General features: G+C 43.2%; 1 protein-coding gene across 3 annotated transcripts in view; it reads left to right on the top strand.

Moving 5' to 3' along the window:
• Positions 1-7,746: 7,746 nt before the first annotated feature.
• The window catches only part of LOC115166078 (ral GTPase-activating protein subunit beta), a 37,715-nt gene continuing 20,335 nt past the window's right edge, over positions 7,747-25,126 (top strand). The window contains exons 1-16 of one of the 3 annotated variants that reach the window (XM_029719739.1): positions 7,747-7,895; positions 9,561-9,777; positions 10,351-10,553; positions 12,833-12,999; positions 16,044-16,230; positions 18,053-18,184; positions 18,664-18,842; positions 19,309-19,457; positions 19,735-19,960; positions 21,905-22,106; positions 22,344-22,511; positions 22,968-23,082; positions 23,410-23,557; positions 23,658-23,722; positions 23,861-24,005; positions 24,802-24,932. In XM_029719739.1, coding sequence (XP_029575599.1) covers positions 7,843-7,895; positions 9,561-9,777; positions 10,351-10,553; positions 12,833-12,999; positions 16,044-16,230; positions 18,053-18,184; positions 18,664-18,842; positions 19,309-19,457; positions 19,735-19,960; positions 21,905-22,106; positions 22,344-22,511; positions 22,968-23,082; positions 23,410-23,557; positions 23,658-23,722; positions 23,861-24,005; positions 24,802-24,932 — 2,487 coding nt within the window. In that variant the 5' untranslated portion in view covers positions 7,747-7,842. Of the gene's footprint in view, positions 7,896-8,633; positions 8,787-9,560; positions 9,778-10,350; positions 10,554-12,832; positions 13,000-16,043; positions 16,231-18,052; positions 18,185-18,663; positions 18,843-19,308; positions 19,458-19,734; positions 19,961-21,904; positions 22,107-22,343; positions 22,512-22,967; positions 23,083-23,409; positions 23,558-23,657; positions 23,723-23,860; positions 24,006-24,801; positions 24,933-25,126 lie in introns of those variants that run through there. The other 2 variants (XM_029719741.1, XM_029719740.1) reach the window with 2 other exon arrangements.

The raw sequence follows: 25,126 nt of genomic DNA, 5'->3' as shown, positions 1-25,126 counted from the left end.
CGTCATCAGAAGTGTCCACTTAATTTGAGGGCTGAGGGGATAGGGTGTGTCTGTTAAGTGTTTGGAATGCAGTCAGTGAAGGCTTAGCCTGTGAAAGAGTAAATATGAGACCTGGCCTTCACATCATAAAAGGAGTTTCAAGTTTTATTGTCAAGTGCACAAGTACAGTGAAATGCCTTTCTTGCAAGCTCTTTCCCAGTAATGCAGTAATCAATATCAGTAGTACTATCAAATAAAGTAAAGTATAACAAAAACACACAATGAATAAAAATAAGACTATGAGAATGTATGTAAGCTATACAGTGCCTTCAGAAAATATTCATACCCCTTGACTTATCCCAGATTTTGTTGTGTTACAGCCTTCATTTAAAATTGATTAAATATGATTTTTTTTCACCCATCTAACGACAAAGTAAAAACATGTTTTTAGAAATTTTAGCAAATGTATTGAAAATTAAATAAGAAATATCTAATTTACATAATGTAAGAATATTTTTTAAATAAATGCACAATGCAGAGGACGAGAGGTCAATAGATTACTAATGATCAATGGAAATAGTGTTTTTTCTGTAATAGGGAAGTATTGATCAATGGGTCAGAGACATAGGAGGAATTTCAGTCCGGGACTCATAGCTACATGGCAAGTTCTCATTGATCCAAATTGTTTATACATTGAACCTGAAATAGGATACTTGTTATTTGGCCATTGGCCCAGTTTTATTGCAAGGAATTATAATTGGTCAACCACAGGCTAGGGCTGGGTTATAAAACTACATTCTGTCCCATTGTTCTGAGGAGAGAATCACAGGAGATAATCACTGAGGACAGGGGAGCATGAACATCTACCATCTATGTCACGTGTGCTCTCTCTCCGGCCTCTATGTCATCAGGCTGCTCATTATCCCGCACACCGGTCATCATCGTCACGTGCATTTTAATAAAAAATGTTTTTGTCAGAGTAAAGCCGTCAGATGCGGGAGCCGGTACAGGCTCTCATGCCTCAGCCAGATTGCCAGGCTCCCCTGCCGGCTCGTCGGGCTTTCATGCCTCCGCCGGATCGCCTGGCTCCCCTGCCTCGTCGGGCTTTCATGCCTCCGCCGGATCGCCTGGCTCCCCTGCCTCGTCGGGCTTTCATGTCTTTGCCGGCTCGTCAGGCTCCCCTGCTTCCACCAGCTCGTCAGGCTCTTATGCCTCAGCCGGTCTGTCAGGTTCAATGGGTGACCGGTCCGCTCCTGATCCCCTGGATCGTCCCTTGGGTTGGCGCCCTGCGGCTGGAGCCGAACGCACCGGGGAGGGGGTACTGCCACGTATGCTCTCTCTCTGGCGCTCTTGGTCGCCATGCTCCCGTGCCTCAGCCGGATTGACAGGTTCCCGCGTCTCACAGAGGTGACCAGTCCGCTCCTGATTCCGGGATCATCATCTTGGTCGGTGTCCTGCGGCCGGAGCCGCGCATCGGGGAGGGGTTACTGTCATGTGTGCTCCCTCTCCCCGGCCTCTAGGTCATCAGGCTTCTCATTATCCCGCACCCCTGTCACCATTGTCACACGCTCCCGCGCCTCATGACACTCACCTGGACTTGCATCACCTCCTTGATTACCCTATAGATGTCACTCTCTTTGGTTCCTTCCCCAGGCGTTATTGTTTCTGTTTCATGTCCATGCATTGTTTGAGGTTCTTAGTAATTTAGTCATTTTAGCAGACACTCTTATCCAGAGCTACTTACAGTAGTGAATGCATACATTTCATACATTTTTCCCCGTACTGGTCCCCCGTGGGAATCGAACCCACAACCCTGGCGTTGCAAACACCATGCTCTACCAACTGAGCCACACGGGACCTCCTTGTTCTGTTTATTTTATTAAAACATTCACTCTTGGGTAGCCCGGAAATTGGGTGGGAATTACAGTAAGAGAAAGGAGAAAAGGAGACCATACCCTTCTCATAATCCACAAACACCCTCACCTTCACCCCCGTCACCCTTTTCTTGACGAAGCCCCAGAAGTGTTGGCCTCATACGTATCCCCATCCAGCCGACTACAGAGTCATTTTCAGCTGGGTACCCTTTTCATTTAGATTATCTAGGCTACTTTTCAATTCGCTAGTCAGAAAAAAGTCCTCTCCCGCTAGAATGAAAGATATGCATCTTCTAGCAATCTATTGATAGGACAGGCGCCTGTCAGTCACAAAGTGAGCAAGGACATGGAAACACTGCTGGGTTGACAGTCTGCTGTCTGTCCTGCCTCTCGGTAACTGGGTATGTGTGTTGTGTGCTACGGTTGTTGAGGAGTATTTTTCTCTACATTAGTAATAAAGGTCTAGTCCACTATTTTTTTGTCCAAGAAACTGCACCCTCAGGACCCCTACTTTCCATGGCTATGCTATTTGTCTTGGCTAGCCTACTGTAGCCATGTCATATCTCTTTTGGAAAGTTTGTCTTAAATGCGCAGCATCCTATTTTACAAAACTCTCAAAATGACATACTTCAGAAACAAAAAATGTATGCAATTAATACAATGCTATTCTAAAGAATAGAGTAATGACTTACATTGCTAAATTAATTATATTACACAGCTTTTTAATATACCATAATAACAAAATGTAGCCTAGTAATAGCTGAACATAGAGATGCCAACCAATAGGTCCTGCGTAAACCCAATGCATTTAAGAACTACACCATGTCTGGGCCAGTAAAATTTTGTTCGGACCAGTAGATTTTTGGCCAACTGGCACGACCGGACCAGTGAGAAAAAAAGTTTATATGCAGCGGTGGCGCATAGGCTATTTACTGTGTTTTAATTTACGAAGAGCAAGCTTGATTATGATATAAAAGGTGTCGAACTGACTGAATAATGTCAAATATCATACCTTTGCCATTCATAAATCATACAACGTAGTTGTATGTCCATAGTATCACATCGGGATAAGTAAACTAAAGAGCGTGTTTGTATTTTCGATATGAAGCCCATTAGGACTGCCTCTCGGGGACATTAAAATTAGTGACTTGTCAGTAGCCTACCGAATCGCATAGGTAAGAGAGCTGTTAACTCTGTTCCCTAATTGACATACTGTTAGGCTTTTTAGCCATTATCTGTAGATAAATTATGAAAACATTCAATGAAGATGGTGAATCTTCTTCACTGCAGGAACAATAGGTAGGCTCGTGGAGCGATAGCCTCACTCTGGTCCAAAATATGATAAAATAAAACAGATTGAATTGTTTTCAAAGATAATGATACTTATATGGTATTTTCAAAGATATTGATCTATGTTTACTGATTTAATAAAAGTGTTGAGAATGGAGTAGTCAACTGCTGCTTTCTGTGTAGCAAAGCCCATGATTAACACCAGCTTCTTTAAAGGCCCAGTGCAGCAAAAATTAAGTTTTCCCTGTGTTTTTTATCAAACTGTACAACAGCTGTTGAAACTAACACTGTAAAAGTGTGAAGATTTTTGATAAGTGTTATTACCTAATAGTTGCTGGTTGAAAATACAATCTAGCATTACAATGTATCAGAGGCTCCCCAAAAAATAATTACACCACCCAAGCCCGGGGGAGCCTGGCTGGCTACTTTTTCTTGTGCTTGTGGAAAGCACTGCCATCACTCAATCTCACAGTCCAGCATCATACACTCAGGGCTCAGTAAAAAAAAGAACTTCCGGATGATGTACTCTTTGGCCACTCCGAACCTCCATACACTTTCACCTTCACCTGCACCTCACAGTAGTATCTTCCCGAGGAGAACTTAAGCCCTCCTTTCCCAGGACAGACAGGTAACATTTAATTATCTTGGAGTTGTCAGGGAATTCCTTCTGTGTGTTTCCATTTCTCACTTGTTTTCCGTCCTCAGACAGGATGAGATAATAATTCGCTGTGTCAGGGTTCAGAGCCACATCCACTGACCACTGCTGAATCCACTTCAGCTCAGGATCATCACACAACTTCTTAACTTCTCTATATCTTTATGAAGAGTCTCCTCCAGCAGAGAAAGACCCTGCCTCCCTCTCCTCTCATTCAGACTTCCGTGAATCCTGATCTCAGACCAGTCCTCGTGCGTGGAAGGGTACAGAGGGATGGGGAACTCTGGAGGAGGTACTCAGTGTCTGAGAGCTGCTGCAGCTCAGTGTGTCTCCTCAGTATGTCATTGATTTCCATCTCCAGCTCTTTGATGAGCCCTTCAGACTGCCTCTGATGCTTTCTGCTTCTCCTCAACCATTTCAATGAATTCCCTCTGGATTATCTCAATGGTCCACACCAGAGCAGTGAAGACCTGCACACTGTCTGCTAGCTTTCTCTCTGCGTCTTTCTTGCTGCTCTTTTCTGAGTGTTGGATCTCCTAAACTTTCTGCATTCACACCTGGATCCTCTGCTGCACTTGTACCTTCCTATCTCGGCACTATTCCTGTAGTAGAGGGACAGTGTGGTGAGTCCTGCACTGTGACAGACCACAGAACTGACACACACACACACATCTGGTTCGTCTCGCAGAACAGCTCCACAAATATGTTGTGCTTCTTACACATCCGGTCTTCCAGGTTCTCCACAGGGTGTATCAAATATGTGTCTTTTCAGGACAGGGGCAATCTCATGAGGCTGCAGGTGAGTCTCAAAGTAAGACGTGAGACATTGCAGGCAAGACTTTAGGGCTTTGAGCTTCCTCACTGTGCAGACTTCACAGACCACTTCTCCAGGCTCGGTAGGGGACTGATCTCTATCTCTGGCTCTCCTCTTCTTAAAATGATCTAAAAGATCTCTGAATGCTGTATTGAGTTTTAGCTCTGGTATTCTGTAGAATGCCTGCTTACACAGTGGACATTGACACAGGTCAGTGGTGTCTCAGTATCTGCTGATACAGGCCATGCAAAAGTTGTGTCCACATGAAATGGAGACTGGCTCATTGAACACATCCAGACATATAGAGCAAAGGAACTGATCTACAGACAGAAGAATACTGGGGGGCTCCATTTCTGAAACACAATAAAATAGAATCCATGAAATGACTTCCAGGAATGAGTCAGCTTTAATCATGAGTCATGTCATGAGTCAGTATAATCAGAGAGAAAGAGGTGAAGCGAGAGGGTCCACTCCCATCAAAATCTGTCCACACGGGAAAACAGCGATAAGCAGACTGCGTGCCTCCCAGCCTTTGGGAAAATGACTCCCATTGTTATGGCGGAGACAAGACCATCTCGTCATTATATACAGTATCTCTGGTATAATTCACTTTGAAAACGAAATGTATCATGATATGTAGAGACCATTTAAATGATTCCTCATGAAACCCAGACAAAAAAGACCATGACTTTTGGGATTTTCACGAAATGTAATCTATAGAATAGTCCTTTGGAGGTAGGATTGTTGACCTATATTTGACATTTGTATCTAAAAGCATTATTGATAAATAATTGAACAAAGTTAGCATATTTATGACATTTTGACCTTACCCAGGCCTCCTTTAACACTCCATAGTGTTTCATTTGTAGGTGCTACAAAGAAAAAATTGGTGTCATATGAAGCTTTACTGCTTGCTCTGGTAATATGAGTAGTATTTTGATTTCTCCCCCAAAAATTGACATTCATTTATGAATATTGAAAAATGTAAACATGAATATTCAAAATATAGATGTTTTAAGTTAGGTCATTTTTCAATAGATTGTTGAACATAATATACTCTAAGGCACATCAAAGTTCCACTGGGATCTCTGCTACTACTTTTAGAGTTATGATCCAATTTCCAAGCATCACCAACAGTGAATGTGTAATTGGATCCAAAATCGTCGCCCTCTGCTGGTGATTTGCAGGATGTGCAATGATACAAGTAAAAGGATGGCTGTGATTGGTTACATTGCCTACTATGCCAATTTCTCTGTATAAAATGGGCCATAACCTTAAAACTAGCAGAGATCCCACTCTGGAACTTTGATATGCCCGTAGATTATATTATGTTCAATTGTATATTGGAAGATTTGCCAAATAAAAAATTCCATATCCCCGCTCACTCTACTCACCTGAGAGTAGTTACTGTCTCAGTGTGGACTAGACTCTCTGTAGATGTGTTATCTTTACGAAGAGCGAGTTTGTTCTGCATGCAGTTCCAAATGCACTGAACAAAAATATATACAAAACATGCAACAGTTTCAAAGATTTTACTGAGTTACATTTCATATAAGGAAATCAGTCAACTGAAATAAATTCACGAGGCCCTAATCTATGGATTTCACATGACTGGGAATACAAATATGCATCTGTTGGTCACAGATACCTTTAAAAAAAAGTAGGGGGGCGTGGATCAGAAAACCAGTCAGTATCTGGTGTGACCACCATTTGCCTCATGCAGCGCAAGACAACTTCTTTGCATAGAGTTGATCGGGCTGATGATTTTGGCCTGCAGAATTTTGTCCCACTCCTCTTCAATGGCTGTGCAAAATTGCTGGATATTGGCGGGAACTGGGACACACTGTCGTACAAGTCGATCCAGAGCATCCCAAACAGGCTCAATGGGTGAGATGATCGTGGACTACAGGAAAAGGAGGGCCGAGCACACCTCCATTCTCATCAATGGGGCTGTATTGGAGCAGGTTGAGAGCTTCAAGTTCCTTCGTGTCCACATCACCAACGAACTATCAAGGTCCAAACACACCAAGACAGTCGTGAAGAGGGCACGATAAAGCCTATTCCCCCTCAGGAGACTGAAAAGATTTGGCATGGGTCCTCAGATCCTCAAAAAGTTATACAGCTGCACCATCGAGAGCATCCTGACTGGTTGCATCACCGCCTGGTATGGCAACTGCTCGGCCTCTGACCGCAACAGAGGGTAGTGCGTACGTACAGAGGGTACAGAGGGTAGTACAGAGGGTAGTGCATACGGCCCAGTACATCCCTGGGGCCAAGCTTCCTGCCATCCAGGACCTCTATACCAGGCAGTGTCAGAGGAAGGCCCTAAAAATGGCCAAATACTCTAGCCACCCTAGTCATAGACTGTTCTCTCTGCTACCGCACTGCAAGCGGTACCGGAGCGCCAAGTCTGGGTCCAAAAGTCTTCTTAACAGCTTCTACCCCCAAGCAATAAGACTCCTGAACAGAAAATCAAATGGCTACCCATTTTTACACTGTTGCTACTCTCTGTTTGTTATCAATTTACCTCTACCTACATGTACATATTACCTCAATTACCTCGACTAACCTGTGCCCCCGCACATTGACTGTACCGGTACCCCCTGCATATAGCCTTGTTACTGTTATTTTATTGTTGCTCTTTAATTATATATATATATATATATATATATATATATATATATATATATATATAAAAAAAAAAAATCTTCTATTTTTTGCTAATTGTTTTAAACTTCAGTTTATTTGAGTAAATACTTTCTTAAAAATATTTTTTCTTAAAAATGCATTGTTGGTTAAGGGCTTGTAAGTAAGCATTTCACTGTGAGGTCTACACTTGTTGTTTTCAGCGCATGTGACAAATATGTTTTGATTTGATTTGATGTCTGGTGAGTATGCAGGCCATGGAAGAACTGGGACATTTTCAGCTTCCAGGATTTTTGCACAGATCCTTGCGACATGGGGCCGTGCATTATATGCTGAAACATGAGGTGATGGTGGCAGAGGAATGGCACGACAATGGGCCTCACGATCTCATTACGGTATCTCTGTGCATTCAAATTGCCATCGATAAAATGCAATTGTGTTCGTTGTCCGTAGCTTATACCTGTCCATACCATAAACTCACCACCACCATTGGGCACTCTGTTCACAGTGTTGACGTCTCAGCAAACCGCTTGCCCACACGACACCATACACGCTGTCTGCAATCTACCCGGTACAGTGTAAACATGGGATTCATCCTTGAAGAGCACATTTCCCTAGCGTGCCAGTGGCATCGAAGGTGAGCATTTGCAAGTTGGTTACATTTACATTTACATTTAAGTCATTTAGCAGACGCTCTTATCCAGAGCGACTTACAAATTGGTTACGACGCTGAACTGCAGTCAGGTCAAGATCCTGGTGAGGACGTTGAGCATGCAGATGAGCTTCCCTGAGACAGTTTCTGACAGGTTGTGCAAACCCACAGTTTCATCAGCTGTCCGGGTGGCTGTTCTTACACGAGCAGGTGAAGAAGCCGGATGTGGAGGTCCTGGGCTGGTGTGGTTACACGTGGTCTGCGGTTGTGAGCCTGGTTGGACGTACTGCCAAATTCTCTAAAACGACATTGGAGGCGGCTTATGGTAGAGAAATTAACATTCAATTCACTGGTGGACATTCCTGCAGTCAGCTTACCAGGTAAATTGACTATTTCAGCTCATGAAACATGGGACCAACCCTTTTATGTTGCATTTATATTTTTGTCCAGTGTAGTTTAGGCCTATATATTTTATTCACCTGTGAAGTTCCTCAACCCACTATTATTTGTGGGGTGGGCATCTACAATTATGTGTTTGCCGTTATCTGCACCTATCTTGGATGAAAGCCATTTAACTTGGAAGTTGCTTAGACCTGATTGTTCTCAGTGCAGGGAAAGTTCACAAGGAATGAAGCCCTCATTGTCCATGTGGACAACCTGTTTTCGACTTCCCCACATGGGGCGCTAATTCTACATTGTCTTCCTCCGGTTGCCAATGACAGCAGTCAGCTGAGGATTTTGCATTACTTGATTCAGTGTAGCCAAAGCAGCACAGCAGTCCTCGAGCCTTGACATTGTTGGAGAATGCCTAAATTGGGATAGCTGGTGTTGTGAGGACAAGTCACCTTGTTATGAAAACCATTCTCCTTGGAGCAGGTAAATGCAAAATTCCTGTAGCTTGCTTCAATTGATTGAGCAATACGTAACCTAGCTAGCTTGCAACAGCTAATGTTAGCTAGCTATTAACAGTAGGTAACCACTGGTGCTCTTTCAGTAAATGCTAAATTAGCTTACCCTTTACGGGAATTAGCTAGCTGGTAAACTTGAATAAGCTGGTAAGATTTGATTCTTTGGTCACTTCACGACGAATTGGTTAGCAAGGTAAATGTCAGTGCTATCAGCTAGCCGTTAGCGGTTGTTGTTATTATTATTATTATTGTTATTATTGATGAGCGGAATAGAAAGGTTAGCAAGCTAGCGTTGCAGATGCTTCCTGGTTCGAGTTGCTACGGTGGGGTTAGCTCAGGTTAACTAGCTAGCTAGCTAGCTAACAGGCTGTGTTTCCATAACGTTTCAAGTATGAACCATAACGTTACCTAGCTATCATCGCGTATGCTAATATTTAGCTGGCATAGGTTTTTAGCTATGTAGGTAACGTTAGCTAGTAACGTTAAGGTTAATGCATGTATTTTCTCCATGATACAGATAGTTACCTATCCCTAACGGGTATTGACGCCCACTTTTCACTGTCAACCATTTAGCTAGCTAGTTCTGGCTGGAGTCAAAATATCAATAGTTAAGGTCTTGTACTGCCTTGCACCTACCAATTCCTTCCCCACACACAAAGGCAAAATGACAGTCATGCAACATCTTTACCATATTACTAGGAACCTAGCAAATGTGCTATGTTTATGCTCATTGATTGTGCAGGTGGAGACTGGTGGAAACAGTAGAGTGGAGCCGCTACACAATGTACTCAGACTGGCGCTCGCTGCACCTAATGGTGCAGAGTGACCAGGGCCACCTCAGTGTCCTGCACACGTACCCTGGAGGCGTGGGGTTGGAGGTGGCCAACGCAGTGGTCAAACCCCTGGGGACGGCCGCCATCCCCATGGCCACCGAGAACATCCTCAAGACGGACAAAGAGGTGAGGGATGGACAGAGAGCATTGTCATTGATGTGGGTTATAGTTAATGGGGCCTTTCTGCATGAGGCTAGCCTGGGTGCCCTCTGTCTGTTTCTACCTTAGCCAACTTGTTGTTGTCTTGCCAAGCATAGGCAACATTGTAGCATTGTTGGATGCAGAAACAGTTCTTCGACCCCAATTAGTCACATTCGCAGTGTCAAGTGGATCAGAGGGGAGTAGATGCCTAATGCCCATTTCACTCTACAGAGCTGAGCTGTACTGCGCTGGCCCGGCAACACTTCCTGGAACCGTTTTGCATTGGACACTGAAAATAAAATATTTGAGCCATCACAGTGTGATTTGGGTCGGCACACTAGCGTGAAGGGTAGCCTATAATGCCTGATTCACTCTTGGGCTGATCTGAACCGTACTCTGCTGGCTCAGATGTTTTCTTTACGCTGTCCATTGCAGCACAGTAAGCACAACTATGGTGGATATGTTACCAGGCCAGCCCAGTACATGTCGGTTTGGTTTGGCTTGTTTTGGAGCTATAGTGTGAATCGGGCATAACTGTCTCTCTGACTCTGGTTCCAGGTGAAGTGGACCATGGAGGTACTGTGCTACGGCCTAACTCTTCCCCTGGAGGGGGACACAGTGAAGCTGTGTGTGGACGTGTACACAGACTGGATGATGGCCCTGGTGACGCCCCGGGACTCCATTCCACAGCCGGTGGTAAAGGAGCCCAATCTGTACGTCCAGACCATCCTCAAACACCTCTACAACGTCTTCTTACCCAGGTACAGCCACAGTTGAGCTGAGCGTGCACGCACGCATGCACTCAAAACACATACACTTCAGGGTTTCCGTTATGAAAATGTAGCACCGGACATTTGACAGGCAGCATTTTAATTTACCAGACCCATATGCATTGGGTGTGTAATCTGATTAGGGCGTCCACCCACAGAATGACTGAAATCACATTTCGATGATGGTAATTAATCTTAACAGAAAATGCAAGTAGAGGATGTAATGACTTGTGTCCTTAGCGTACACTTTGAAGATGTTAAAATAACTGTCCACATTTAATTTTCCTCAGCCATCAAGATGAGTAACGAACAGCAAAGTCATGGGGAAGCTATATGTTTGGGGAAGCACATTTTCACCATAAAAACGCACCTTTATAATAAAGCATTACATGTATCATCGCGATTTATACAAAATGGCATACTATTCAGAATGGGATGACTAGATTGGATCATCATTTAGGCGAATAATATAACTTAATCACTGGTCGTAAAAAAAGATGGCTGAGCGCTTGTAGTGTAGAGGCCTCGGCTATAGGCTGTATCAGATACGTTTCTGCTTCCTTTGTACAGGAAAAACAAATTTTCATGCAATTTTACCACACTTTATATGACTGGAGATATTAGCAGAATCTTTTTTAAATATGACAAATTACAGGGTAGCCTACTCTGCTAACACTGACATACAATCAATAAAAAATAAATTGTCCATATAATAGGCCAATGAGAAGGGGAGACACAAATACAATATGACGTTCATCTAAACTGGAGGAGGAAATGATTGTCCAAAAACAAACTTAAGTAGCACTGACCCAACATTGATAAAGAGTGAATATGCGCAGTGTGCACTCACCTGGGATATGGCCGATGCTCTCCGCTGATGCCAATAGGACAGGCTATAGGTCTACTGTTGTTCACTCAATTAAGTTGAGAATTTTGTTAACTTAAAGACAGATGAGTCTTTTCATTGTCTTCTCTTTACAGCAATAGCCATTTGCTTTCCAAACTACACTACATAACCAAAAGTATGTATGTAGGTAAAAGGCTAGGGGAAGCGAATTATCATCTGTGGCCAAATCATGCTTTAGTTGCCTATTTTGAATCATTTATTTTATTTCTGTATAGACAGGAGTTGGCTAATTTAGGCTATATCATTTTAGCAATTAAATTTACTTATGGAAAGCTTAGCTTCCCTAGCCTTATGGACATGCTGCCTATGTCAATCAACTATCTCCCATAGTGAAAAACATTTACCTATTCTATTGGTTAGCTTGACAAGAAAGAAATGGCCCAAGAAGATTCTGGGAACGGTTGCGTGACGATAGATCCCAAATTCATACAACCAATAGGCCTAGGCGACACTTTTTCTTTCCCTTTTTTTTTTTTATTAAGGAATGAATCAGATGTAACGGATCGGAACGTTTAGCTTAAAATGATGAACTGTTGTTTCTTAACATTATTAGCGCAACAATTCGCATAAGGCAGCAGGCAATGCGCGAATGTGCATTTAGCCACCGGACAATGAAAGAAAGTTAATAACCAATAGAACATGAGAGAAATAGGCTACCGGTTTCAATGGCATCTGGAAGTCTCTAAAACAATTGCGTCCGTATATGGTAGAATTTTGCCTGGGCTACTTTGAAGCCTAGGCAAAATATAATATGTAATAAAACGTTCAGGTTTCAAACAATTAAGTAGCTATATGTTTTCTCATTGCAAAGTGGTATGATGCACTGATGAAGCCTGTCCTTGCCTATGCATTTGACTGGCGAATGGGAAGTGCACTTCAATTACCAGTTGAGAAATACAAATATTAGCTATTTTTAATCGTGGCCAAAAAACTATTTTTAACACACGATTACATTTAGAATTGTTGTGCAATGATTGGGCTTATAAAAGCCCTGTCTGACAGATTTTCCGCGGAAGGCTCTGTATCTGTGTGTGTGTTACATAAGATGCATAACGAATATACACGAGCCAATTTAATTCCACAAAATTATGCAAATTAACCCATAGATAAGCATGACCGGTAAAAAAAATTCAACAAATGAATAGGCTAAAAAGCATTATTTCGCCATGGAATGTTTTTTTGGGGGACAATGGGCCAGTACCAATTTTATTTATCAGCTTTTTTAACAGATTTAAAAAAATCTCTCTCTCATATATATATTAATTATACACACACTCCCTCAAACACTCTCTATTTTCTTCTACCACATCCCCCTTCTCATACCCCCACACACCCTTTCTTCTCTTCTCTCTCCCTCTCTCAGGCCGGAGCAGTACAGTCTGAGCCACATCCGACTGTGCCAGCAGGTGCTGACGGCAGTACAGAAGCTGGCCAGGGAGTCCGTCTCCATGGTGAGAGAGACCTGGGAGGTACTGCTGCTCTTCCTGCTCCGGATCAACGACACGCTGCTGGCCCCGCCCACCATCGGAGGTCAGCCCCATCTCCTCATCTCACCACACCACATCTCACTGGGTTTCCCAGGGTCATGTTCATTAGGGCACACAACATTTTAAAACATTTTGTAACAGAAAATGAATGTTTCTTGTAGGGCATGTCCAGGTAGTCCCTCCCTGTTTCGGTTTGGTGCCTTTATCAGATTGTTCATATCCTAGCCCTTTTAGAACTTCGGAATAGATGGTCTGAACATGGCCCCAGTAAAGGTGTAGTATAGCAGGGGTTTGACTGACTCTGCAATCAGACATCTGTTCCACTGCATAACATGACTTATCTGTGCACTGAAAGTCCCACATTACACTACTTTTCAGTTTAACCGCCGACTGCATCTGTTGAGCAAATGAAGTGTATCCGATTTGAAATGACTAGCTACAGTGCCTTCAGACAGTATTCACACCCCTTGACTTATTCCACATCTTGTTGTGTTACAGCCTGAATTTAAAATAGATAACATTTAGATTTTTTGGGTCACTTGTCTACACACAATACCCCATAATGTCAGTGGAATTGTACATTTTTACAAATGAATTAATAATGAAAATCTGAAATGTCTTGAGTCGGTAAGTATTCAACTTATTTTGTTATGGCAAGCCTAAATAAGTTCAGCAGTAAATAATTGCTTAACAAGTCACATAATAAGTAACATGACTACCTCATCTCTGTACTACACACATAAAATTATCTGTAAGGTACCTCAGTCAAGCAGTTCGATTCAAACACAGATTCAACCACAAAGACCAGGGAGGTTTTCCAATGCCTCGCAAAGAAGGGCACCTATTGGTAGATGGGTAAAAATAAAAAAAGCAGACATTGAAAATCCCATTGAGCATGGGGAAGTTATTAATTAAGATTTGGATGGTGTATCAATACCCCCAGTCACTACAAAGATACAGGCGTCCTTCCTAACTCAGTTGCCAGAGAGGCAGGAAATCGCTCAGGGATTTCACCATGAGGCCAATAGGGACTGTAAAATAGTTGCATAGTTTAATGGCTGGGATAGGAGAACTGAGGATGGATCAACAACCTTGTAGCTAATCCACAATACTAACCCAATTGACAGAGTGAAAAGGTAGAACCCTGTACAGAATGAAAATATTCTAAAACATGCATCCGGGTTTGCAAATAGGCACTAAAGTAATACTGCAAAAAAATATGGCAAACAATTAACTTTTTGTCTTGTTTGTGGCAAATCCAATACAACACATTACTGAGTACCACTTTCCATATTTTCAAGCATGGTGGTGGCTGCATCATGCTATGGCTATGCTTTTATTCGTTAAGGACTGGGGAGTTTTTCAGGATACAACATTTACGGAAAGGAGCTAAGCACAGGCAAAATCCTAGAGGAAAACCTGGTTCAGTCTGCTTTCCACCAGACACTGGGAGATTAATTCACCTTTCAGCAGGACAATAAACTAAAACACAACCCCAAATCTACACTGGAGTTTCTTACCAAGAAAAACAGTGAATGTTCCAAGTCAAACCGTTTTTTCTTAAATCTACTTGAAATTATATGGCAGCTTAAAAAATGGTTGACTAGGAAAGATCAACATCCAATTTGACAGCCCTTGAAGAATTTAGAAAATAATAATGTGCAAATATTGTACAATCCAGGTGTGGAAAGCTCTTAGAGACTTACCTAGAAAGACTCACCGCTGTCATCGCTGCCAAAGGGGATTCTAACATGTATTGACTCAAAGGGTTGAATACTTATCTAATCAAGATATATCTGTTTTATTTTTCATTAATCTTTAAAAAATAACATTAGAGTATTTTATGTAGATTGAAGAAAAAAAATTAAAATTCTATCCCAATTTGTAACACAACAAAAAGGGTAAAAAGTCAAGGGGTGTGAATACATTTTGATGGCACTGTATAATGGGTTATTCATGAAAGTTATTATACAATGTTACCAAAAACTTTAAACACGCTAACATTCCGCTCTGAAACACACTAATTTCAAAATATCTCAACTCAAGCAGCATGTATAGATTTGGAGGTAGTCACAAAACCAGGTCAGTCGGCTAAGCTGGCGATAGGGCAAAAATGTGTAGCTGATAGCCAAAGCGGGTCGTATAGATAGTGACAGGGAGAGTAGGGAGCACAAGTGTTCAAGGCAAAACAAAGACTCTCCCGCTTCATGCTCCTATGGTTCCGACTTGCCTGACAGAAATTAGGTTAATGACTAACTGTCATTTGTACTGACTCGGGTGTGAATACTTATTTAAATGAGATATTTTTGTATTTCATTTTCAATACATTTGCAAAAATTTCTACATATGTTTTCACTTTGTTATTATGGGGTATTCTGTGTAGATGGGTGAGAAATAAAATCTGTGTTTAATCCATTTTGAATTCATGCTGTAACAAAACTATATGTGGAATAAGTCAATGGCTATGAATACTTTCTGAAAGCACTGTAGTTACCTGTGCTAGTATTATTCAATTGGTGACGTCACTCTCTCTGAGACCGAGAAGTAGCTCTGCAATTCAACGTCAGTAAGACCAAGGAGCTGATCGTGGACTACAGGGAACGGGGGGTGAGCACGTCCCCATTCACATCGATGGGGCTGCAGTGGAGGGGGTTGAGAGCTTCAAATCCCTTCGTGTCCAAATCACTCAGAACTTAATTGGCCCACATGCGTACAGTCGTGAAGAAGGCTTGTCAGTGCCTCGAGGGTGTCTCAGGGGGAGTTGGGATATGCAAACAATACATTTCCATTTCACACATGCGTATAATACACACTTATACATGTGTGAAACAGGACAAATATAAGTTATCGACGTGTTCAGAGGGTCCCTGGTTTGAGCCCAGTTTGGGGTAAGGAGAGGGACAGAAGCAATACTGTTACATAAGCATGTTATTTTTGTTATGCTAGTATTCATTTTATTTGAGTAACTAGAAATAGATGGCCTAGATATTAATTTGAGTATTTAAACATAAATGACTCTTAGCATCCCAATGAGCTTGACATATCCTGCTAACCTTTGACCCTCTCCCTCTTTTGCCCCGTGCCTAGTGGGCGTGGCAGAGAAGCTGGCGGAGAAGCTGATGGCGGTGCTTTTTGAGGTGTGGCTGTTGGCGTGCGCCCGCTGCTTCCCCACGCCGCCCTACTGGAAGACTGCTCAGGAGATGCTGGCCAACTGGAGGCACCACCCGCCCGTGGTGGAGCAGTGGAGCAGGGTGGCCTGCGCCCTCACCTCCAGGTGACTGACTTATCCTGATTGGGAGAGTGATGTAACCTGCTCTTAGATCTGTTGGTGCTCTTGCAAACTCCATTGCTGTCATTGCAATGTTTGGCATGACAATTTCTTAAGGAGTTGGCTGGAGAAACCGACTGGCATCCAAGCTTAGAGGGTTGAGGTTCACAAACAGAAGGGCCCGGTTGCGCTAGCATTGCTAAGGAAAACCAACGCTAGCAGGTGACTGATGATCACCCACTTTTTTTGGGGGGGTTGGGGGCCTGTAACATGGAACCTGGGCGTTCTTTTCTTTCCCACTTTCTGAGGAAGAGTTTATGGTCAATGTGTTGTGTTCCTTTGTTGGTATTTATTTATACACTCAAAAAATACAAAACTCGAGTACCATTCTGTTCAATTAGGTTGGATTAAAGATAAAGACCATTTTGTTCGGTGAGCACTACAGTATAGGGGTCGTTCCACGAAATGAGTCCCTTTTTGATTCCCTTTGATATTTTAAGTAGACATTGTGCACCAATATAGAATTTTAAAAGCCTGTTATATTACATTTAGTGCCTTTTTAATTTAGACCACATTGAAAATTCAATACATCTGCAATAAAGACTTGCTAAAGTGCCAAAATTCAGCTTTCTGACATGTCCCTCTGTGACTTCTAGAAGGATTTTAACCCACTTCACCCCAACATTTCGAGTTTTCACCATCAGTGTAAAGCCGTAGTAATTTTGTTTCTGACAGTCATTTCTGAAGATTAGTGATTCATTTTCAAGTCAAAAAAGCTTGTCCCTTTTAAGGTCACGTGAACTGAACTCACGTGAACTGTTACGTGAACTGAACTCTCATTTTAATATGGTAAAAACATTAAATTTAAAAAATATATTTTTCATAAGAAACATTCAACATCTAATAGTCAAATCATAGTGTAAAAGCAGGTGTTCTGGTGGTTGAAAACCGAATGGGTAGAGAGAGCATATTTAAATTCACACAAGACACCGGAAAAGACAAGAGAAATACTCCAGATGTGACAGACTGACCCTAGCCCCCCAACACATAAACTACTGCAGCATAAATACTGGAGGCTGAGACAGGAGGGGTCAGGAGACACTGTGGCCCCATCCGATGAAACCCCCGGACAGGGCCAAACAGGTAGAATATAACCCCACCCTCTTTGCCAAAGCACAGCCCCCACACCACTGGAGGGATATCTCCAACCACTTAAGTATGAAAAGGAAATGTAGTTACAAAAATATACTTAGCATCAAAAGTATAAATCATTTCAAATTGCTTATATTAAGCAAACCAAAAGGCAATTATATAATATTTTATGGACAGCCAGGGGCACATTCCAACACGCATTTGTGCTTAGTGAGTCCACCAGATCAGAGGCAGTAGGGATGACCAGGGAGGTTATCTTCATAAGTGCGTGAATTGGACCATTTTCCTTTACTGCTAAAAATAAAAAAAAATGTGAAGAGTATTTTTGGGTGTCAGGATAAATGCATGGAGTAAAAAGTACATCATTTTCTTTAGGAATGTACTGAAGTAAAAGTTTGAAATATAAATAGTAAAGTACAGATATCCCAAAAAACGACTTAAGTAAAAATACTTTAAAGTACTACTTAAGTACTTTACACCACTGTAGCTAACCTCTGAAGTTTTCAGTTGGTTCAAAAAGAACTGTGAGAGCAGAGAAACACTATCTGCTATTTCATTTTGCAGGAAGTACCACTATCAATTTAAAACAATGACAGAGAGGAGGAAATGGGCATACTAAATTGTGTGTATGTGTGTCTGCATGTGTGTCTTGTCTGTGTGTTGACTTTCCACCCAGGCTGTTGCGGTTCACCCACGGCCCCTCGTTCCCCCCGTTTAAAGTCCCTGATGAGGATGCCAACCTGATTCCAGTAGAGATGGACAACGACTGTGTGGCCCAGACCTGGTTCCGCTTCCTCCACATGCTGAGGTAGAGAAGTCCTGGGCCTATATCCACAAAGCATCTCAGAGTAGGAGTGCTGATCTAGGATTTGTCCACACAATCTTATTCATTGTGATCTAAAATTCAAAACTGATACTAGATCAGCACTCCACCTTTGAGATGCTTTGTAGATATGGGCCCTGGTGATGTCCTTACATGCCCTCTTTTCCTCATCTACTTTATTTGTTGGCCACAAAATATTGGGTTGTATTAATTATGCACCAAATGGAAGAAATCGGACTGAAACATTGAGGGAACTGGACCAATAAGAACTTTTTTTTTGTTGCAAAAATGTTGACTGTTGCGTGTCCTAGTGAATACAACCCCTTTTTTTTGCTGTGCCTAATGCCATTCAGTGTTCTAGACATAATTTCCCAGCACATTGTCAACCCCACCCACTAATACAGGCCCTCAGTGTGTGTCAATCCATCCTCACATCTCTCTCCTGTCCCTTGTGGTTTCCGCAGCAACCCCGTGGATCTGAGCAACCCGACGTTGGTGAGCACCACGCCCAAGTTCCAGGAGCAGTTCCTCAACTCGAGTGGCATCCCACATGAGGTAGTGCTACACCCTTGCCTCAAGCAGCTTCCCCAGATCTTCTTCAGGGCCATGCGGGGGGTCAGCTGCCTGGTGGACGCCTTCCTGGGTGAGAAGACGACTTCCGTCACTCAGGGTCAAGTGGTGGTGCAACACGGTGCACCTCAATAGTCTGAATCTGCGTTGGGGTCAATTCAGGAAGTTAACAAATTCCAATTCCACTTTTTTTTTCCTTATTAAAAGGCAGGAAAGTTGTAATTGGAATTCAGTTTACTCCCTGAAATGGATTTGACCCCAACCCTGGTCTGAAGTTGTTTGCATACAGTATTTGTCAGCTGTTTGAACTGAAAAAAGTGTACATTTGTGCCTTAAAGGGATAGTCCACCCAAATTACACAATGATATATTGTGTTCCTTACCCTATAAGATGTCTATGGACAAGGTATGACATCAATCTATGGCTTTGTTTTAATTTTGTTTTTCCACTGTAATAGAGGCAGGACACGCCACAGCCATTGGTTATTCTGACTATTGGGTGTGTCTTGTTTTTGGGACCTGCCCCCTTCTCCTCCGCAGGCATATCACGGCCCAGGGTCGACAGTGCCCCGCCCACACCGGTCAACAGACTGAGCATGTCCCCGCCCTCCTCCAACAACACCACGCCCCCACACAGCCGCAAGCAGCGACACACCGTGGTCACCAAAACCGCCAGCAAGAGTTTAACGGTAAGCCAACTGTATAGCCTACAAATCATGTGCGTATGTCGTCTTGGCCTGTGTTCTGTGCAGACCTGGTTTCAAACAGAATTTGTTTTCTTTCAAGTACTTTGAGTGTTCAATCTCGCTTGTCTGGAGTGCCGGACAGGGTGGGGTTTACTACTCCATTGGTTCAATCGCGCCAGAGCAAGCTCAATGCAGTGGCGCTAAAGTATTTGAAATTAAAAATTGTTAGCGGCCCGGATTTGAATGCCTGTGCTCTAACTCAGACTACCCCCCCATACAGGGCAGTGCAGCCCAGCCGGCCAAAGTGTCCGCGTCCCAGCAGCTGTCGTCGTCACCCACCATGCTGGCCAGCCCCACCCAGAGCAGTTGGGAGATGCAGCCGCTACCCGCCCCCGCCAGGCCTAAGGTCAACAGCATCCTCAACCTCTTCGGTCAGTGGCTGTTTGACGCGGCGCTGGTGCACTGCAAGCTCCACAGCGGCCTGAGCCGAGATCCCAGCATGACTGGTAAGCAATGACTGATCTGACTGACTGATTGCCTGCCTGACTGGATGGACAAGCTTCTACCGTGTGTGTGTGTGTGTGTGTGTGTGTGTGTGTGTGTGTGTGTGTGTGTGTGTGTGTGTGTGTGTGTGGGGGGGGGGGGGTTGGGTTTGATGCATGTCTTTGTGTTTGGTTAAGGGTTGGACTTGTGTGTGTTGTGGGCTGGGGTCAGAAGACTGTGGTTTTTCTTTTTTCTCTCACTACTTTTCACATCTGCTAAAGCACTGTGTGGAGACCACTCTGATATCAGTTAGTCTAATTGACATTCCACTCCACAGAACACTGTAGGATGCGCATTTCCCCAGTCAGTACACCCAATGTCTCTATCTGCAGCGTTTTATTGCAGTGGTCACAATATTGAATTTATACAGTCAGATAAACACAATGAACTTCTGCATGTCTCTGTGTAGTTCCGTCTTGTGCCTTATGATTGTAGGAGATGACGGCACTATTGTAGGGTTGATCGTCAATCCTGCTCCTGGAGAGCCATAAGCAGTGATCTGCCTGATTCGGCTCACCAAGGGCAAGAAGAGATCTAAGGGTGGTATTCATTAGGGCTCACAGTCGCAAAATGTTTTGCAACTAAAAATGAAAATGGGTGTTTCTTATTGGACAAGTTCGGGTAGTCAGTCCCTGTTTCAGTCCATTTTCTTCCGTTTGGTGCCAAATGAATACGACCCAGGTGTGATGGCACAAAGCTGGGAGAAAGACCTGCAATACTGCGGTTCTTCAAGAACAGGATTGAGGAACACTGATTAAGCACATATAAAAAGGTAGAAAAGGATCATGATGTCCAGGACTGTCTCTTATCTCGTGTTTTGGTGCTTGTGTCTGTCCTGCATGCTGACTCGTGTCTACCATGTCTGATGTTTCAACAGTTTCAGGGTGAAAGGTCATCCATTGAGGAGGAAAAACACAATTCATGCATTTTAGAATGAATTGAGAAAATATTGATATGCTTTGATTTGTCTCCACTATTTCTGTTATCTTGCAGCCTCTTTTATCCAAATTCTCCTTTCTTATAAATCTTGTAAGTAGGAGCTGCGGCTTTTCTCTTGACTCGCAGTCAGTTCTTTGAATCCTGCTTTGGTTTCATTTCTCCATGGTCATCATCGCCCATCATCGTTACCTTTTACCCCCACCACTGTCATTTGAGCGTTGCGTCAATGTTCTCTCAATGTTCTGCGGGTTGGAAATGGAATGGGAGCACACAGCCTCGCCACTGTCCCGACATAGCGTTGCCAGTTTGTGACCACACCACCATATTCCATTGACCTTTTTATCTATCGTGCCACTAACGCTTTTTGGTTTGCCCTGAATTCAGCGCATTGTTCTCCTATTGTTTCCCCTCGTGTTGTCAGTTCACTTATACATTTATAGAATTTTGGTTTGGTGCCTCAATGCATGAAGTAAATGTCTGTACCTTGAGTGACGTCATAATGCAAGTACAAGGGAGCTGAGCTGACAGAGATTTTGCGCCGACGTCTTCTCGCAACTTGTGTTGGGAAAAGATGTTCACGTAAAAGTTTCAAACCTTAATTCAATTCACTTAGCCCATGATAAAGACAACACTTTTTATGGCAAACTCTGTGTCAGCCGTCCCTCTTTGTGCGCCTGCTGATTTACGTACGTATGTGTTAATGTGTGTGTGAGTCTGTGCGTTTTGTAGCCATTTAGGTTTGTTTTCCTTGTCTCATTTTGTGTCTGCACAGTTTGTGTGTACAGTATTTACCTCAGTTTGTGTACTTTTTAATGTGTATGTGTGTTTGGTTACTTTTCAATGTGTTGTACGTGTGTTTGTCTTCGTTTCTATTTGGTGTGTTTCTATCTGTTTTCACGAGTTCACGTTTGAGAATGTCCCATTCCGGGCTCCTTTCACTCCCGTGTCTCCTTCTGTCCCCTCCACAGCTATAGCCACTCAGGTGGGTCTGGAGCTGAGAAGGAAGGGATCCCAGATGTCCACCGACTCCATGGTGTCAAACCCCATGTTCGACACCAACGAGTTCCCCGAGAGCTACGAGGCGGGCCGTGCCGAGGCCTGCGGCACCCTCTGCCGCATCTTCTGCAGTAAGAAGACTGGAGAGGACATTCTCCCAGTCTACCTGTCCAGGTAAAACGGCAGTTTCATCCTAGCGTGCTAGCATGCAGCGCTGCTGTATGTGGGCCTACGTGTGGCGGTATCTTAACTCTGCGTTTGTGTTAGCCTTCAATTATTCGCTAATTGTGTTAGTCTTGAATCTGTCAGGCTCCTGATATAGCTACCTGAATGAATATTTTCACCCGCTGCAAGTTCAATCGCTATGGTTCCTATTTTGATCTGAAGAAACGTCTGTCTTTTCCCCCGCAGGTTCTACATGGTTCTGATCCAGGGCCTCCAGATCTCTGACTTCATCTGCAGGCCCGTGCTTTCCAGCATCATCCTCAACTCCTCCTCTCTGTTCTGCTCCGACCTGAAGGGCGTCAACGTGGTGGTCCCCTACTTCATCTCAGCTCTGGAGACCATTCTGCCAGACAGGTGACCATACAAAATATATATATATATATTATGTACAATCCTCTAAAACTACCAAACGTGAACCAGGCTTGATGTTGAAAATGGACACTATTGAAAAAGACCCAATAGTATATTTTAAATAAAATCTCAATTTATTTGTCACATGAACAAGATACAGCAGATGTAAACAGTACAGAGAAATGCTTACTTAAACGCTTTTCCTAAAAAAATGCAGATTTAAAAAAAATTATAATCACACATGAATAAACAATTTAGCTGTTTAATGATTGGGGTACAATGACGAAAAACCAGACCATTCTGGTGCTGTGACCATCTGTTGTCCAGGGGCTAATAATATCTGTAATGTTAGCTAATGCCATTTAATGAGAATTCCTTGAGCAACCATAGCAATACAATTCAGATCATTTCTATGCTCCAGAAATTCTAATTATAGGATACTGTCCCCCTCTGCTACAGGGAGCTGTCTAAGTTCAAGCTGTACGTGAACCCCACTGACCTGAGGAGAGCTTCCATCCACATCCTACTGGCCATGCTGCCGCTCCCACACCACTTTGGCAACGTCAAATCCGAGGTATGGAAAATGTTGCGTTGTTACAACCTTGGCTTCATGTCTGGTGACTACATTACATCATCTAGTCTCGTAAACATGCTTTTTAATATATATTATTTCCCAATACACCTTGATAAGAGTGATAACCGGGCGGCAGGTAGCCTAGTGGTTAGAGCGTTGGGCCAGTAACCAAATAAGAATTTGTTCTTAACTGACTTGCCCAGTTAAATATTATGTATACCAGTTCTGATGACACCAGTTCTGTTAACTTCAGTTGTAGTTATGCTGGCTTGATTTTGTGTTGTGGGTAGGGCGATCAATAGATTGACTGATTTGATTGATGTGTAGGTTCTTCTGGAGGGGAAGTTCAGTGATGATGATGGGGCGCCCCACGACCAGTCCCTTTCCTTCCTGTCCCTGAGGCTACGTCTGGTCAACGTCCTCATCGGAGCCCTGCAGACAGAGACGGACCCCAACAACACCCAGCTCATCCTAGGTCTGCCACTCGGTACCATTCTCTCTCTCTTCCTCTCTCGCTCTCTTGTCTTTTTTTTGTGTCCCTTACATGTATTAAATCTACATTTTCATCCTTTCAGGTGCAATGCTTAATATTGTTCAAGACTCTGCACTGTTGGAGTCCATAGGTGCACAAACTGAAACGGTAAGGCCTTTAGGATTTCTGTCGGTGTTGATATAAACCGAACTACCGTCGTTGACTCAAATAAACAAATGGCTCAATGGAGTTGAATTTGGAGGCTTTGCTAATGCGCTCTGTCTCCCTGTGTTTGTATGGTACCAGGGCAGTGTGGATGGGAGCCACGCGGGTCTGAGGGGCCACAGCCGCACCAGCAGTAGCTTCAGCTTTACTAGCGGGGGCAGCACTGGCACTGAGGCCACCAGCCCAGACTCAGAGCGCCCGGCCCAGGCGCTACTCCGGGACTACGGTAAAGCTAGACCATTTAAATTATAACTAGCTAGCTTGAGTACGATAACCATTACTATGATAACTGATTGTAGCCACGTCACAGACTACAATAAGGACTTACTACATGCTAACTAGCTAGCGATAGCACAATTGCTATATCTACTGTTACTATGATAACCGATTGTAACCAATAGCCATTTTCACACGCAGGCTGCGTCAAGATCAGACTAGGCATGCTATGTATTGTTTAGCACGATAGCCATTACTACAATCATTTTATTTAGCCTATTCATTTCACTCAGATGTTGAATGTCGTTGCTGTTTCCATTCACAAGTACTGACACCTGGTCAATGTTCTAGAAATGCAACTGTCTCAATTAACAACACTGTATTTGTCCATAGCCAACGTGGTGAAAGTGATATACAGAGTTAAAAAGCGCTGGGTAAAAATGATCTGTATGTGATGCAAGTACTACACTTGTTTGCTGTGATGCTGTGCTACTGGTCTTGAACTGGAAAAGACTATCCCTCAACACTATATTTGATATGACTACATGTGCTAAGAGAGTGATAAAGTTCTCTTAAAAATACATGTATTTTTTTCCTACTGTGTGAATTCTGTTTTCACCTGTTGAGTTTAACGCTTACTTTCAGTTTCACACTGCATCTGATATTTCATATGATTAGTGTATCTTCTGTGTGCTGTGTTATGGCAGGCTGCCACATGATCAGATCTTATTGAGGTCATTATTCAGATAATGTGTAATGGGGTGGTCCATCTGTGGTGGTGGTGTTTCGGGGTTTACATCCTCTAGCTTTTACAGATACTGCGGCGGGCCTCCTGGTGCGCAGCATACACCTGGTCACCCAGAGGCTCAACTCCCAGTGGAGGTCCGACATGAGCATCTCATTGGCCGCCCTGGAGTTGCTGGCTGGCCTGGCCAAGGTGACACCACAATAACGCATGCTAGACCCAACTACACTAAACTAGACCCAACTACACTAAACTAGACCCAACCTACACTAAACTAGACCCAACTACACTAAACTAGACCCAACTACACTAAACTAGACCCAACTACACTAAACTAGACCCAACTACACTACACCTAACTACTGTACACTATCCTAACACAAGCT

Source organism: Salmo trutta, chromosome 28 (assembly GCF_901001165.1).
Source record: "Salmo trutta chromosome 28, fSalTru1.1, whole genome shotgun sequence".
In the NCBI taxonomy this organism is placed as follows: Eukaryota; Metazoa; Chordata; class Actinopteri; order Salmoniformes; family Salmonidae; genus Salmo; species Salmo trutta.
Note: the sequence above shows the minus strand (reverse complement) of the source record. Positions and strands in the feature narration are given on the sequence as shown.